Source organism: Notolabrus celidotus, chromosome 18 (genome assembly GCF_009762535.1).
Source record: "Notolabrus celidotus isolate fNotCel1 chromosome 18, fNotCel1.pri, whole genome shotgun sequence".
NCBI lineage: Eukaryota > Metazoa > Chordata > Actinopteri > Labriformes > Labridae > Notolabrus > Notolabrus celidotus.
The window spans coordinates 31,067,903-31,085,402 of record NC_048289.1 but is presented as its reverse complement, the minus strand read 5'-3'; the positions used below and the strand labels follow the sequence as shown (position 1 = coordinate 31,085,402).

Below are 17,500 nucleotides of genomic sequence, written 5' to 3'. Positions count from 1 at the left end.
ACTCTGAGCAGAGACACTTCAGGGTGCGAGACTGAAAGAGCTCATAGTGACCCCTCTAGAACTCTAAGCTCCCAACATGCAGGCCTGCTCATCGTACCTACAGTCTCTAAAAGTAGTATGGGAGGTAGAGCCTTCAGTGATCAGGCCCCTCTACTTTGGAATCATCTACCAGTCAGGGTCCGGGAGGCAGACACCCTCTCTACTTTTAAGAGTAGGCTTCAAACTTTCCTTTTTGATGAAGCTTATAGTTAGAGCTGGATCAGGCTTGGACCAGGTCTTAGTTATGCTGCTATAGGCTTAGACTGACACACTGGGATCCTGTCTTTCCCTCTCTCTCCTCTCTCTGCCTGTCTCTCACTTTAACTCTTCCTGTCCCATTAAAGGTACTAACCATAGACCTTTCTGGAGTCCCTGAGCTCCCTTGTCTCGTTGGTTCCTCTGGATCTCTGCTGTAGATTCCTTTTTTGGGGTCTGTTATTCATCCTTTCTTTCTTTCTTTCTTTTCTTTCTTGCTTTCTTTATTTCTTTCTCTCTTCTTTTTTATTCCTTCTTTCTTTCATTCCTTCCTTCCTTGCTGTCCTTCTTTCTCTCTTGTTCTTTCTTTCTTTCTTTCTTTCTTTCTTTCTTTCTTTCGTTCTTTCTGTCCTCCTTTCTTTCTTTCATTCTTTCTTTCTTTCTTCACTTCTCTCTCTTCTTCTCTCTTCCTTCACCATTTCTTCTCCTCTTTTTCTTTCTTCTGGTCTCCCTCTCTTTTCTCTTTTCATAGACCTTTCTGGAGTCCCTGAGCTCCCTTGTCTCGTAGGTTCCTCTGGATCTCTGCTGCTGTGGACGTGGTCCAGACTCCAGCTGCTACAACTACTACTATCCGTCTCCCCACTATCATCTCTCTCTCTCTCTTCATCTCCCTCTATCCCTCTCTCCAACACGGTCTCAGCAGATGTGTGTCTAACATGAGTCTGGTCCTGCTGGAGGTTTCTGCCTGTTAAAGGAAGTTTGTCCTTGCCACTGTAACTTGCTAAATGCTGCAAAGTGCTCTGCTCATGGTGGATTAAGATGAGATCAGACTGAGTCCTGTCTGGAAGATGGGACTGGATCTGCTCTGTTACCTAAAGTTCCTTATAGTGCCTTTAACTTCTGTTTGCATCAGTACATTTTGGAAACCAATCTAAAAGTATTCCTCTGACTTTGATCGTCAGAGTCTGAAGTGATTGATCTTTAAACACAGATCAAAGTGTTGTGCATCAGTCAGACAGTAAATAGAGTCTGGGTGAAGGTGTTGTGTCTCAGGAGTAGTAAAAGGAAACTTGGTGACGCTGCAGGATCAAGAAGAAAACATTGTCGGAGCATCAAAAAGCAGCCGGTTACAGTGTGTTAAAAATACTCCCCGCAGCATTCCAGTGACACAGGATAGTGTCGGGGCATCTCAGCCTCGACCTCTGACCCTGACCTCGGCCTGCAGAGCCGGCTTGGTTTCCACAAAGTGACTCAGAGGCGTGAGGCAGTCTGATTGACAGACAGTCCTCCTCTTCATATATAACAAACATAAACCCGCCACACGTCAGAGTTTGATTCTGCTTTCCAAGAACGCAGGATGATGTTTTCTAAACTGCAGAATGAACTTTGCTCCTCAGAGTCGTGGAGATGGTCGTGAGGGGAAGGAAGAGTTTGTGCGCCGCTGCAGCAAAGAGCCAAAAATATCCACCTCAGACTTTAAAGTGGAGGAGCTGCCTTCAGGGGAGGGGGGGGGGGGGATGTGCGTCAAAACACCCTGTCTGTGCGAGAGCAGGTGGTGTGTGAGAGAGAAAAGCAACAACAGGTAGTTTGCTTTGTCGCAGGGCTCCCTGCGCTCTCGTCCAATCAGCTCGCAGCACTCTGTTTACATTGTGCTGGGTTTGTTTTGTTTCTTCGGAGCGCCTCACTCTCTCATCTCTGCTTTTGTTTTTCAGGAGATTCAGTGTTTTTATTTTCTGTTGTTTTTTTTTTTGTGCACGCAATATCCTCAATACTGTACGTGTGCAGAAGGTCAATGGGTCCAGTTCCCAGCTCTGCAGCACCCCGCTTTAAAGCTGCTGCACTACGTGACTTTTCTCTGGACAGCAGAGGAGAGTTTAAACCCAAACACAGCAGACCAAGGTCGCTACAGCAAAACAGAGACAGACAGACGGACACAAAGAGGAGACGGAACCAGGCAGACGACTTGGAGATACACAGATCAAAACACACGTTAGAATTTGTGGAGTTTTATTTCAGCTATGTAGCAAAGTCTGCAGATTAAGAGCATTTGAACATGTTGCTTAGATCTATGCCCAACTTAAATAATGACATTCAGAAGCTTCTTGTTGCAGGTGCATGCTTCATGTTAAATCAGAGACACAGGATGTACTTTTTTGATAACCAAAATAACCTGATGCACGAAACAGACAAGATTACTGAATCTTTTACTATATTTTCGTATTTAAATACATAATTTATGCACAACTGAGGGTCAGAAAGGCTAAGATTAAGTGACTAAAAAAATGCAAAGAGTATTAAGAACTTAGAAAATATCCCTTTAAGTTACATTTGCAACAGATAACAGGCAGACGACTTGGAGATACACAGATCAAAACACACGTTAGAATTTGTGGAGTTTTATTTCAGCTATGTAGCAAAGTCTGCAGATTAAGAGCATTTGAACATGTTGCTTAGATCTATGCCCAACTTAAATAATGACATTCAGAAGCTTTTACTATATTTTCGTATTTAAAAACACATAATTTATGCACAACTGAGGGTCAGAAAGGCTAAGATTAAGTGACTAAAAAAATGCACAAATATTAAAATTCTGCTTTACTTAAAAAAACTAAGAACAGTTCAAACTCTTCAATCTTTTTTTCTGAGCATGTAGTACATTTAAGGTAACTCTGCAGAATTCTCTGGACAGTGTTTGTCATCTTTTTGGATTGTAAAAATAATCATAAATCAAGCATATGTGTCCACTCCCATGTTGCAAAGAGTATTAAGAACTTAGAAAATATCCCTTTAAGTTACATTTACAACAGATAACAAATGTTCAATTAAATTGTGATTAATCCGGATTAAGAAATTGAATCGTGTAAAACCAAAAACATGCAGCATGGATAACAACATTAGCCTCATGCTGCTTCTTGTTTGCCTCGCATACTTCATGTATTTCAATGTCTATGGACACTTAACCACTTTCTCTAAGACGGTCATTTTATCTCTTTATATGCACGGTCCTTGCAAATGAAACATAAATAAATGTTTTGCACGTTGCAGCCGAGTCCTGTTCTGAAACGGTGAAAACATCCACACAGGGGACGCCATTTTTAATCTCGTCAGCTTGTTGCAGCTATGCATCTTTGGTTCTTCCTCTTCTGTCTGTGAATGCAGCCTGCATGCTATCACCTGTTGTGCTGTAATGTGTGAACTTTTTGATAATTAAAGAAGCAACTTTTGGTGCACTGTTGGCCTAGCAGTCGCTGGTTTGACTACATACTTGGCCTTTTGCTGCACGTCTTCCCCCCGCACTCTGCTACTGACATTTCCTGTCAATAAAGTTGGAAATGCCAAAATAATGACTTAAAAAAATTAATGAATTAAGAAAAGAAAGCAACTTTTAACTGTCATTAAATCAGAATGACAAATAAAATATTCCAATTAACAGTCGATAATTTTTTGTGGGTATCCTCAATCAAATATTTCTGCTTTAATGTCAGAAATAAAAGGAAAGTGACTCATGTTTGAGATTTAAATGCTTGTTCTCTTCACCATTTGGTCGATTTCTTTCATCCAGATTAACGTATTTTGCAACAATGATGTGAAATTATTAAAAACTGCCTCACAATGAGCCTTTATCACTCAGATTTAAACACATTTCATGATTGGTCTGATGTTGGTTTATGTTTATAAAAGTTTTTGTCACAAAAAGACCTCAGGCCTACGGAAGAGGATTAGGGCCACTGAAAAAAAAAAAAAATAAGGTCAAATTTTTTTTATTTTTTTTTATTCTTAGAATAAAGTCAGAATTCTGACTTTATTCTCAGAATTCTGATTTCTGAGAATGAAGTCAGAATTCTGATTTCTGAGATTAAAGTCAGAATTCTGACTTTAATCTCAGAATTCTGACTTTAATCTCAGAATTCTGACTTTAATCTCAGAGTAATAATAAAAAAAAAAAAAATTGGACTTTAATTTTTTTTTTTTCAGTGGCCCTAATCCTCTTCCGTACAGGCCTGCCGATGTGAAGTAGAAGGTTTTTACTTTTTCTAGCTTTTCAAGCAATAACATGTAAATAACCAGCATTAAAAAGTCTAAATGTGTTGGTAGTGAAGACGTGAAGTTTAAATACTTAAACGCCGTTTTTTACGTCATTGTTCCTTTAAAGGGGACATATCACGCTTTTTTCATCAACATATATTGGTCTAAGAGGTCCCCAAAACATGTCTTTAAAGTTTATGCTCAAAAAAACACTTAGAAATCAGATTTTGGCATGCCTGAAAAGTCCTCTTCTTCATTCCTCATCAGAACACTCTGTTTTCCCTCTGACCACGCCCCCTCAGGAAGTGGATGTGCCTCGGCTCTCCAGCACGTTGATCTAATGTTTACATGTTGGCTGAATATACACGGCTGCTCAGAGATCACGTTACTTCAACCCTCTGAATCTGATCCTGACGGAGAGGCGCCTGTAGCAGGACCTTTCTGAACGATTGGTCACAGATTTAGTGTTTCTTGTTGTTTTATTTATCAGTATGTAGACGTGTGTCTTGGTACACAGCTACGAACATGTAGCTATGTGGCTATGCTAACTAGCGCTAGCACTTATCCATGATAAATAAAAATCATCCACTAGATCTTCAAATCTGCAGACGTGGGGAGTAAAACCGACCTCTGCCAGAAAGGCAGCAGGACCTTTTATGAAGGATTGGTCACAGATTTAGTGTTTCTTGTTGTTTTAATTGTCAGTATGTCGACGTGTGTCTTGGTACACAGCTACAGCTACAGCTACAGCTATGAACCTATAGCTATGTGGCTATGCTAATTAGCGCTAGCACTTATCCATGACAAATAAAAATCATCCACTAGATCTTCAAATCTGCAGACGTGGGGAGTAAAACCGACCTTTGTGTTTATTAAGACAGCCTACAACTAGCATGCCTCCCTCCTAAGCTCCTAGTTAGCACACATTTGTGCAGGTAATGAAAAATGGGGGAGGGATTCAGTATTATTTTATAAAGTCTATGGGCTGAACAAGCTCCGAACTCTGACTCCGTGACAGACCGGATATTGTTGTTACGTAACAAAAACACGGAAGTCTGAAACGGCTGGTTTCAGCACACATTTACAGAAAGGGGGAGAAATCAGAACAGGGGCAGAATGGATTCTTTTCATTCTCGGGGGGTTTGTAGACAGGGACACATATTTCAGGTAAAGAACCATTAAAAAGTCAGTTTTGCATGATATGTCACCTTTAAAGTTCTGAACCTTTCTCTTCATCCCGCCAAAATAAAAGACACCCGAGTCCACAGAGCACACACTGAGAATATTGTGTAAAAATACCTCTTTTTTATTGAATTTCCATCATTACAATTGCACATAATCAGTTTGAGCAATCTAAAATATTCATAGAAATTCATTGAGCTCTAAATGAACAGTCATCAGTCTTTAGCAGAGGCTTTAGAGATGTGTAAATATGGTGAGAACTTCACTTCCCATGGGGCAACGAGCCATGGCGACCCTTTCCCGTAACCCACCCCGACAGCAACGAAAGACCCTCGTCCACGTACAGTAGCATCTCTGGATTCATGTTAATCTGAAAAAAACACGCAGATCCCCGACCCGGAGTAAAAGAACACGACACGGCAACATCAGAGTCACGTACGTACGGATGCACGGCTGTGTGGACCAGCAGTTTACCAGAGACACAGAAAGCTCCACGTCCACGTCCACGCACACGCAGCTCCAGGAGAGGCCTGTGCAGAAAATCAAGAAACCTCAGCGCGGCTCACACACACACACACACACACACACACGACAGATTTACACTTCATATAATGCTGCAGAAATCTGGCAGAAGCAGTCTGTAAAGGGAAGTGAAATACACGTTTTGATATTTTTGATTCATCTCCTGACACACTTTGAGGATGAGGAAGTTAATTTCCTCTTTCCCTGTCAGACACAATTAAAGCATGTCGTCTGGTTCCAGTAAAACCCGCTCCACTTCTGGATGTTTCTGACTCTTCATCCAGGAATACGTGCCTGTTGTTGGGCGCTCATTTAGACCCCGAGGTTAAGAGGGGAGTCGTGATGGGATGTGACAATAATCCCCGCGTTAACGACAGTTTCCACTCGGACGTCCTGCCCCCGATGACCCCCGAGCCGCAGAGGTTTACTCAGCAGGTGACCACGACACGCAAATAGACAACAGGCGGGAGTTCCCACATGCAGGCAGACATGTATGAAGGCTCACAAAGAAAACACAGACTGAGACGGAAAAGAACAGCAGAGAGGAGATAATGCTGCAGCACGAGGACAGGCTCACGCACACACACATGCAGGATAACGCCATGAGACGGGCAGGAAACTGAGACCAGGAGAGTCAGAGCTGTTTGAGGAGTTATGAGGATCAGACGTCAGACAACAACTTCTCAAAAAACATTAAGTGCACAAACCAATGAATTAATATCACTTTAAACAGCTGGAGAGTGTTAATCCTCACATAAGAGCAATCATTTGTTGTGTTTCAGGGCACCACATCCAGCTAAAGCATGGTTTATATGTGTCGTGTCGCTCTGCAGTACCATGCCGAAACACTAGAGGGCAGTGTGTTCTCTTGCTAAGTTAATTTAGAGCAGATAAAGGTTGTTGTTTATCGTACAGGAATGATTACAGGGAAGGATAGAGACGAGATGTTGGAGGGGATTTAATGTATGTGATTCAGGAAGTGCAGTCGACCAATCACAGGGCTTGCAGTCCACGCTGTATCGACATGTAGTTGCATTTTGGAGGAGGTGCATGTCAGGCTATGTTGTCAATTTGATGCAGACATATAAACTAGTGCTTGGATAAGTTAGCTCGCATCTTTCAGGACACTTTAACTTCTTTGGAAGTTGTTGCAATGCTGAAACTTGAATTAGGTTGCAAGAGAAATATATTTTAGTATCTGACAAATCAGAGAATGTTCATGTTCATTTCTTTGTGTTAGAAGATATTTTTGGAGGACAAGAGAATCTAAATCTGTCTATTTCTCCTTAAAACCTTCATATAAGGGGCGCTGGTGGCCTTGCGGTCTAAGCGCCCCACATACAGAGGCTATAGACCTCGTTGCAGGGGTCGCTGGTTCGATTCCCGGCCGGTCAACCATTTCCTGCATGTCCTCCCCCCGCTCTCTACTCCCCACATTTCCTGTCTCTCTTTAGCTGTCCTATCAAATAAAGGCAAAAAGGCCAAAAAATATAACTTAAAAAAAAACCCAAACCTTCGCATAAGCTACAGCGATGTGGGCGTAACAATAAGATGTTGTCACCATGACTCCATAATTATTAATCAGTTCAACGAGATGTCGGTCATGTGTCGTGTCTGAGCTGTAATGCAGCCATCGGCCTCTAGGTGGCACTGCAGCTCCTTTTAAAGGCTGCTGCTGTATCGCTATTACAAGGGACTTCCACCAGATCTGTGTCCGGTCTGTCTCCGTGCTCTCTCATCCATCAGCTGGACCGCCAGACAGCTGGAGTCATGTGACCGAGGTTTTCCCCGCGGTAATCACTGAATCAAGGATTCTCCTCCTCCTCCTCTCCTCATCCATGTTGTCTTTCCGGTCCTCTGAAAACCTCTGACCTGTTGACTCCAGGCCTGGCTCCGCTCATCATGACTTTGGTTTGTTGTTGTAGTTAAGTGAAATACGATCTGGTGATAACACAGAGTGTTTTATTCTGAAAATTAACCGGATGTTTTCATTTTGTTTTGGTGAAACCTGACTTCCTGTCCCGCTCCATCTGCTCTGTTGAGATTGATGCGTCGTGCTCCGGCATCCGGCAACAAATAGAAGTCTTGTGTATCTGATCCGGAGGACTCCGACCTGCCGGATCAGAGACGCAGGACGGAACGCAACGGAGTGGATCCAGTGGAAGTTAACACATTGACTAGAATAGAGACCTATCAGATCTCTGTGAAGGATCGGACAGACCGGACATGGATCTGGTGGAATTTGGCCTTTAATCTGTTGTATGGTGTCTCATATTTCTGTTTCTCTGCTTTGTTTTCATCAGGAGTGCCGACTCGCTTCGTCTTCTTTCTATGTCACTTCACCTCTCCTCTCTCTCTCTCTTAAGTTTAAAAACAGAAACTGTAAATTTGATGCTTTTTTTTTTCTAAAGCTTTGTTTCTTTAAAGTTCCATGAAATCTACAAAACACATGGTATCAGAAACTACTGAAGAGGATTGGACTGCTGTTTTATTTCCTGTTGCAACCATGGGTTAGTCGGATCGGTTGCGTTCCAACCTGCCGGATCAGAGATGCAGCTGGAACACAACGGAGCGGATCCAGTGGAAGTTAACACACTGACTCGAATAGAAACCTATCAGATCTGGTGCTGTGAAGGATCAGACACGGACTGGACATGGATCTGGTGGAATTTGACCATGAGGCTCTACTACCTGGATGCAAACAAACACAGATAACAGATGGCTTCTCGTAGCGTTGCAGTAAAAGTCAGAACCTCTTAACTCCACACTCCAGCCTTAAAGCTGCAGACCCCAAACATCCTGCATCCTTTCATGGTCACAGTTTTCTCTCCTCAGCTTCTTGCAACATGCAGTGTCCCAACACACCGAGGTTAAGCTTCATCACAAAGACAGAATGTGCACTACAGAGATGCATCGTTAGGCACTTTAAAGACAGACTCAACACACACCTGAATCTCTGCTGTGAGATCATGCAAGAGAGGAAACACGGGGGGATGGTTTCTGGATGTAAGGAGTCTCTTCTCTCTCTTCTTATTTAATCAAACATAGAGAGAATAAACAGCTAATCAATACATAATGAAACTAATCATCAGCTGAAGCCTTCGCCTGCACACGCTGTCCCCCCTCCTCAGAGACTTCCTGTCCCCTCAGCCGGCCCTCGAGAGCGCTCACTGTTCTCCTCGTAATAGCCAAATTAGAGAAAATGACGCTGATTATCTTTCCTCACAAAGAGGACGCGGCTCATCACGAGGTCCTCGAGGGGTTCACGGAGGTCTTTTCCAGAGAATAGAACGCAGCAGGTGGAGCGGGCGTGCAAATCAGGACAGGTCGTGCCGCACCTGATCGGCCTCTTCGCTCTGCTGAGGCGAGGTGTGGACTCGTATCAGCTCACGTCATTATGTAAGAATAAAAATTAGAGTTTCCACAAGAGGATTCTTTTCCTCCTGATGCTAAAATACACAAACGAGTGACGAGCGTGAGGAGCGGGCAGAAAGAAAAGCGCCTACAACAACAAACGCCTCGTCCAGGAATGTGCATCATGTGAGTTTAGAGGAATCAGAAGTGGTGAAAGGTTTCATTTCTAGTGTTTGGAGGAAGTAAAAAGAAGAGGGTGAGAGTTCAGTACAGTCGCTTCAGAGAAAAGGAAGCTTCAAGCGCCAGAGTTCAGTCTGTAAATATCATTTCGAGGAACTTTCTAGAGAGATGTGGAGGACAGTCGGGTAAAGGTTGTGAGACCTGATGGATCATGGTGTAAAGGGTTAAAGGAAAGCGGGCCGGTTGCTGCAGTTTGTGAAAGGCTCAGTCTGAAATTAGAGAATCTTAATGACGCTGTGTCGTTGATTTGTTGCTCACGAGGAGAAGATCATGACTCATACCCGACTCTTGTTTTTCAAAATAAACTACTGTTACATAAACCTGTCACAACATCAGAGAGGAGACTTGCAGCTGCACTCATCAGCTGTCTGCGGCTTTGTTTGGACTTTGGCGCCCCCTGTGGACAAAGTGGAGCATCGTATCTATTTCCTGATTTTCTCCTGCACTTGTGACCGTTCTGTTTTTCAAAAGAACTCCTCATCCTGCTTTCTTTTCACTGGAAAATGCTTCATCCATTGAGAATTTTACCACGGAAGATGAAGCAAAAGCACATTTTGGCAGCTTTCCATTTGACACCGATCCACCGCAGCAGCAGCAGTTTCAGGGATTAAAAGCATGTGCAGAGAAGTTGTTAATCTCATCACTGATGGTCTTGTTTGCTTTTATGGATCATAAAGAAACTTCAGTGTTAATTTCAGTCTTTTCCAAGGTTAGCTAAAAATCCCTTACAGGAGCTTTAAGAGTGGATAAATTGCCTTAATGATCTATCCACAGAGAAACTAAACTCTCTCAGCTGCTCTGAGTGTTTCAGCATCTTTTACATATAATACATCTTGTTTTTTTACTTTTTGATCCAGTCTAAGTGCAGATTTTCTGCAAGTAAAAACTGTCTCATAGTAACTGAATCCTTCCTACTGTGCACCAAACTACAGATGAGTTATTTACAAGTTGCTGCTGTGATGCATGGCACAGATGGAACTCAAATAATACAGTTGTGCATGACTCTTGTTTTTCAAAATAAACTACTCTTACATAAACCTGTCACAGCATCAGAGAGGAGACTTGCAGCTGCACTCATCAGCTGTCTGCGGCTTTGTTTGGACTTTGGCGCCCCCTGTGGACAAAGTGGAGCATCGTATCTATTTCCTGATTTTCTCCTGCACTTGTGACCGTTCTGTTTTTCAAGACAACTCCTCATCCTGCTTTCTTTTCACTGGAAAATGCTTCATCCATTGAGAATTTTACCATGGAAGATGAAAAAAAAGCACATTTTGGCAGCTTTCCATGTGACACCTGATCCACCGCTGCAGCAGTTTCAGGGATTAAAAGCATGTGCAGAGAAGTTGTTAATCTCATCACTGATGGTCTTGTTTGCTTTTATGGATCATAAAGAAACTTCAGTGTTAATTTCAGTCTTTTCCAAGGTTAGTTAAAAATCCCTTACAGGAGCTTTAAGAGTGGATACATTCCCTTAATGATCTATCCACAGAGAAACTGTACTCTCTCAGCTGCTCTGAGTGTTTCAGCATCTTTTACATATAATACATCTTGTTTTTTTACTTTTTGATCCAGTCTAAGTGCAGATTTTCTGCAAGTAAAAACTGTCTTATAGTAACTGAATCCTTCCTACTTTGCACCAAACTACAGATGAGTTATTTACAAGTTGCTGCTGTGATGCATGGCACAGAGGGAACTCAAATAATACAGTTGTGCATGACTCTTGTTTTTCAAAATAAACTACTGTTACATAAACCTGTCACAGCATCAGAGAGGAGACTTGCAGCTGCACTCATCAGCTGTCTGCAGCTTTGTTTGGACTTTGGCGCCCCCTGTGGACAAAGTGGAGCATCGTATCTATTTCCTGATTTTCTCCTGCACTTGTGACCGTTCTGTTTTTCAAAAGAACTCCTCATCCTGCTTTTTTTTCACTGGAAAATGCTTCATCCATTGAGAATTTTACCATGGAAGATGAAAAAAAAGCACATTTTGGCAGCTTTCCATGTGACACCTGACCCACCGCAGCAGCAGCAGTTTCAGGGATTAAAAGCATGTGCAGAGAAGTTGTTAATCTCATCACTGATGGTCTTGTTTGCTTTTATGGATCATAAAGAAACTTCAGTGTTAATTTCAGTCTTTTCCAAGGTTAGCTAAAAACTCCTTACAGGAGCTTTAAGAGCGGATAAATTGCCTCAATGATCGATTCACAGAGAAACTGTACTCTGTGTTTGAGCATCTTTTACATATAATATATAATTTTTGTAGTTTTGTGGTCTTGTGTTACTTTCTGATCCAGTCTAAGTGCAGATCTCTGCAAGGAAAAACTGTCTTATATTAACTGAATCCTTCCTACTTTGCACCAAACTACAGATGAGTTATTTACAAGTTGCTGCTGTGATGCATGGCACAGATGGATTTTTCAAAATAAACTACTGCTTCATAAACCTGTCACAACATCAGAGAGGAGACTTGCAGCTGCACTCATCAGCTGTCTGCAGCTTTGTTTTGGACTTTGGCGCCCCCTGTGGACAAAGTGGAGCACCTCTTTTTATCTCTTTCCTTTAAAGGATTAGTTAAAAGTTCCTTACTGGAGCTTTAAGAGAAGATCAAACTGCTCAATGAATCCTCCCTCTGCAGGTCATCTTAGCTCCTCTGAGCGTTGGAGCATCTTTAACATATCAGTTTTAGTTTTGAGGTCTTGTTGCGTTACTTTTCGATCGAGCCTAAGTGCAGATATTCGCAAAGAAAAACTGTCTTGTAGCAATTCGTGACTGAACACTTCATACTTTGCACTAAACTGCGGATAAATGACTTGCTAGGTAGTGAAAGAAAGAAGGAATCAATTAATGCAGTTACTGCTGTCTAATATTTCTGTTTAAAAATTCCTACAATTAAGAAAAAGTCACATTTTGTCATCTCTGGACATTAAAGCTACAGTAGGTGACGTTATCTCATCATGACTTTGGTTGAAATTACAAACTTTGATCACTGCATGTCACTAACAATATTTAATGGAGATGTTCCTTTAAATAAATGTGCGTTTGTGAGAGCTGACCTGTCCATATATTATTTTATTTCAAAAACTGGTGCAGGCTGAATCAAACAACCAATCAGGATTCGCCTGCAAGTAACCAGCCAATCACAGCGTCTCTGTACAAACTTGCAGAATCCACTCAGTTTGCATGACCGGCATTGGTCGCATCGTGGGAGGGGCTTAGCAGAGGGAGAGTTGGAGGTTTGTCACGTTGGACTACTTTCAGATTTCTTGACATTTTTCACTCCTGAACAGTTTTATTCAAAATACTGCTGCAAATAAAAGACATATATTCAAGACGGTCTGTCAAAGCTCTGCACAGTCATCTTCTCTAACATCACAGACTGAGCCTTTAAGCAACCATCAACAACTTCAACAGCGGCAACTGAGCAAGACCAGCTCAGAGTCAAGACAGGAAACATGAAGAGATAACCCAGAAACTAAATATGGTGCAATTGTTCAGACGACACGCTGAAGCCAGGTCACGTACGGCACTTCAAGCTTCCGGTTTTCAACATTAGAGCAGGACTTGCATAACAACTAAAGGCGAGCTCTTTGCAGGCAGATCTATCAGAAACAACAGTGAGAGAAAAGGAAGGCAACGACATGATGAGCACACACACACACACACACACACACGTAGAGGTGGGAAGAGGAGGGCGTGCAGAGAGAGAGGAAGGAGGGAGGGAGGAAGCTGAGATCCCCGCGTCGTCTTAATAACAACAGATTATTTTTCTATAGAGAGGCACATCGAAGGCTTACAGGTTACAAAAGCATTTACGTGTTTGAGCCAAGAAAACACGACAAAAACGCACACACACACACACACACACACCAACCAACACACAAGAAACATCTCGAATGGATGGGTCAAGTCTTCAGAGGGAGAACAGCAGTCGTAATAAATAAGAAGAAACTGCAGCGGGGACAAATAACTGGATCTAAATATAAACAACAGTAATTAATATAATAATAATAATAATAATAATAATAATAATAATAATAATAATAATAACAATAATAAACTAAATATATCCAGTTCTTTTCATGTGGAACAGAGTGGAGAGGATGTGATTGGCTCAGTACACACAACAAGGAGAACATGGGCGTCTTCTCTGACAATTGACCACAATGTCAACACACACGCCACGTAACGTGTGTGTGTGTGTGTGTGTGTGTGTGTGTGTGTGTGTGTGTGTGTGTGTGTGTGTGTGTGAGAAAGGCTGCACGACAGATCGGAATCAAGAAGCGACTTCACGTCTGAGAACGTCTGAGCAGTTTTCATTGAACATGTTTCTGCAGCAGCAAAACGATGAAACATCAAAGTAAGCTTCAACGCTTTCCTGGTGCTGCATGCAAGAGGGACTAAAGTTGAGTTCTGGAAAAAACAGGAAGCTATGAATGCATCAGAAGTTTATGTTTACATGCATGGAGCATAGCTGGAACTCTCCTTTAACTTTACCCCTGAACTTCATGCTATTCGACCGGTGGACCCAGGGTCTAACATTTAGTTCAGGGGTAGATAATCTCCCCCTATAAAAAGCCCCTGCTAGGCAGGTAGTACTTTTCAAAAGGTCCCAGGACTTTCAGGGGGCTAAAAAAAAAACCTGGAACTCTTGGTTGAAATGCACCTTAAGTTCTTGCAGCTCTAGTTTTGCTCCACAAGGTGTATAAACATGCTGAATGTGTCTGCATGTTCATTGCTGCATGCATTGTCATCCAAATGTTGAGCAACCATTGCACCTTGCAAAGTCACAAACAATTCCTGCAAGGCTAGAAGAACCAAACAGCAGACGTTTGTTTTGATTCCCTTTAAAAGATAAATCCTTCTGCACAAATGTTCAAGCAGTGTTCAGACAAATGTCCACAACAACATGAAGAGGAAGATATTTAACCGACTCCTGATGAGACTGCAAATAAATGTTGCTCTATAGCTGAAGAAAAACATTACAATGAGGACTGTAGCCTCTGTATGTGGGGCGCTTAGACCGCTAGGTCTAAGCGCCCCACATACAGAGGCTACAGTCCTCATCGCAGGGGTCGCCGGTTTGATTCCCGGCCGGTTGACCATCTCCTGCATGCTTCCCCCACTCTCTACTCCCCACATGTCCTGTCTCTCATCAGCTGTCCAATCAAATAAAAGGCAAAAAGGCCAAAAATATAAGTTTAAAAAAAACAAAACATTATCCTAATTTGTGATTCATCTATTACAGGATAGCCCCCTTGAGATGCAGCATCTCATTTTCAAGGGGGTCCCCAAATTCCTCCGAATCGTGCAGCCTTTGCAAACACACACACATATCATGCATCATCCCATAGACACACACACACACACACACACAAACACACACTGACACACTCACAGGCAGCCAGAGCCCAAAACGTGTAGTAGACCTCTGCTGTAATCAAGGGAGAGCAGTTGAATTGCAGTACCTATAGGTGACCACTAGGAGGGCCTTGACGTGAGGCTGCAGACTGAAGCCTCTGCAGCTGCTCCTCCTCACGGATATATTCTGTACATGCAGTCAATTATTAAACCAATGCAACACTTGCGTTGAGTATACAAACATTTAGATTATACATAGATATTATATCTTTCATATTTTTATAGAATCTGCGCCTCGGTTCACTTCGGCGAAAAAAAGAAACGACGACCCCCGGAGTCTGACCGTCCGCACACGGTGGTCAACTCTCTGAACAACAACGACGTTTTGAGAAGTAGGCGGTGCACAACAGGCGGGATTAATCGAACCAAAGAGGGAGGCTTTGCATACAGACATCTTAAATTATTCCAGATTAGGAGCGAGGAGCCGGTCACCTCCACCGCCCCTCCCACGTCAGGTGATGCACAGGTAGGACACGGAGGCCGGGGAGGGGGGCGGGGACAAACTGCTCCTTCTGCTCCTCCACTGTCTCCTCTGCACTCCGTCCATCAGGGGGGGGGGGGGGGGCTGCGATTGGTGCGTTTTTGTTTGTTGTTACTTTTTTTTTCTTTTTCAAAACAGGTTTTCCCCGCTTCACCTGCGCAGGTGCAGCAGCAGCAGCAGATCAGTCCCCCAGGATGACTTTGACAAAGGTAGCCACGTCGGTTTCTTTGGCCTCGTGGGAGGTGAAGAAGGGATGTTGCTGAGGAGGAGAGAGAGGGGTTTAAGAAATCATGCAGCAGAGTCTCTTCTGAAGCATCATGGTGCGGTATGAGGGAGAGGACAGGCTGAGGCCGCCCTCTAGTGTCTGATGAAGAGCATTACAAGCTGTGTGCATGCAAAACATCTGTGCAATGAAAATAAAACAAACGTATCTTCTTTTTATTCTTTAAAAATAAAGGCTGTGTTTTTTGTTTTTGCAGCTTTTGTGTCGTTCTGCACGACTCTACAACGTTTTGTGTTTATGTCTTCAGTGCTCTTCATAACATCCTGTAAATAAAACAGAGACAGGCTTCACTAAAGTCCACCCTGTGCACTAAATATTACTCAGCTCCTTTTTTTCTATTGTGCAAAACAAAAAAAACAAAGTAGAATAAAAGAAGAAGGAGGAGAAAGCTCACCATGAGTTCTGTGTAGGTCGGACGCTCTTTGGAAACTTTCTTTAAGCTGCAGAAACACAAACAACATCAACATTAAAGGTGACATATCATGCAAAATTGACTTTTTAATGGTTCTTTACCTGAAATATGTTTCCCTGGCATGTCTACGAACCCCCCGAGAATGAAAAAAATCCATTCTGCCCCTGTTCTGATTTCTCCACCTTTCTGTAAATGTGTGCTGAAACCAGCCGTTTCAGACTTCAGTGTTTTTGTTACATAACAACAATATCAGGTCTGTCACGGAGTCAGAGCTCGGAGCTTGTTCAGCCCATAGCCTGTATAAAATACAACTCAACCCCTCCTCCGTTTTTCATTCCCTGCACACATGTGTGCTAACAAGGAGCTTAGGAGGGAGGCATGCTAGTTGTAGGCTGTCTTAATAAACACAAAGGTCGCTTTGACTCCCCACGTCTGCAGATTTGAAGATCTAGTGGATGATTTTTATTTGTCATGGATAAGTGCTAGCGCTAATTAGCATAGCCACATAGCTATATGTTCATAGCTGTAGCTGTAGCTGTAGCTGTGTACCAAGACACACGTCGACATACTGACAAATAAAACAACAAGAAACACTAAATCTGTGACCAATCCTTCATAAAAGGTCCTGCTGCCTTTCTGGCAGAGGTCGGTTTGACTCCCCACGTCTGCAGATTTGAAGATCTAGTGGATGATTTTTGTTTATCATGGATAAGTGCTAGCGCTAGTTAGCATAGCCACATAGCTACATGTTCGTAGCTGTGTACCAAGACACACGTCTACATACTGACAAATAAAACAACAAGAAACACTATATCTGTGACCAATGGTTCAGAAAGGTCCTGCTGCAGGCGCCTCTCCGTCAGGATCAGATTCAGAGGGTTGAAGTAACGCGGGTCTCTGAGCAGCCGTGTATATTCAGCCAACATGTAAACATTAGATCAACGTGCTGGAGAGCCGAGGCGCATCCACTTCCGGAGGGGGCGTGGTCAGAGAGAAAACAGAGTGTTCTGATAAGGACTGAAGAAGAGGACTTTTCAGGCAGACCAAAATCTGATTTCAAAGTGTTTTTTTGAGCATAAACTTTAAAGACATGTTTTGGGGACCTCTTAGACCAATATATGTTGATGAAAAAAGCATGATATGTCCCCTTTAATGCACGATAAACATGAAACCCTCTTTGTGTACACGATCAAATGCAAGATGCAGATCCTCGAGATCAGGGGTTCACAAACTTTTCAGCCCGTGACCCCCAAAATATAGGTGCCAAAGACTCAAGACCCCCACTGTCCCTCAAAGGGATTAAATAAGATAAGATAAGATAAGATAAGATAAGATAAGATAAGATAAGA

The 17,500-nt window shown here is 42.6% G+C and overlaps 1 protein-coding gene and 1 long non-coding RNA gene across 2 annotated transcripts in view; both read right to left on the bottom strand.

Annotated features, from left to right (window-relative positions):
• Positions 1 to 5,545: 5,545 nt before the first annotated feature.
• LOC117829727 lies at positions 5,546 to 7,756 on the bottom strand. The gene is made up of 2 exons (XR_004634679.1): positions 7,478 to 7,756; positions 5,546 to 7,257 (listed from the first exon to the last, which is right to left on the bottom strand). It is a non-coding gene; the product is annotated as an uncharacterized LOC117829727 (long non-coding RNA).
• Positions 7,757 to 14,680: 6,924 nt separating this feature from the next.
• Positions 14,681 to 17,500, bottom strand: part of map2k6 (mitogen-activated protein kinase kinase 6) — a 50,178-nt gene continuing 47,358 nt past the window's right edge. The window contains exons 11-12 of the mRNA XM_034707368.1: positions 16,134 to 16,179; positions 14,681 to 15,715 (exon numbers count right to left, since the gene is read on the bottom strand). Coding sequence (XP_034563259.1) covers positions 15,638 to 15,715; positions 16,134 to 16,179 — 124 coding nt within the window. The 3' untranslated portion in view covers positions 14,681 to 15,637. The remainder of the gene's footprint in view (positions 15,716 to 16,133; positions 16,180 to 17,500) is intronic.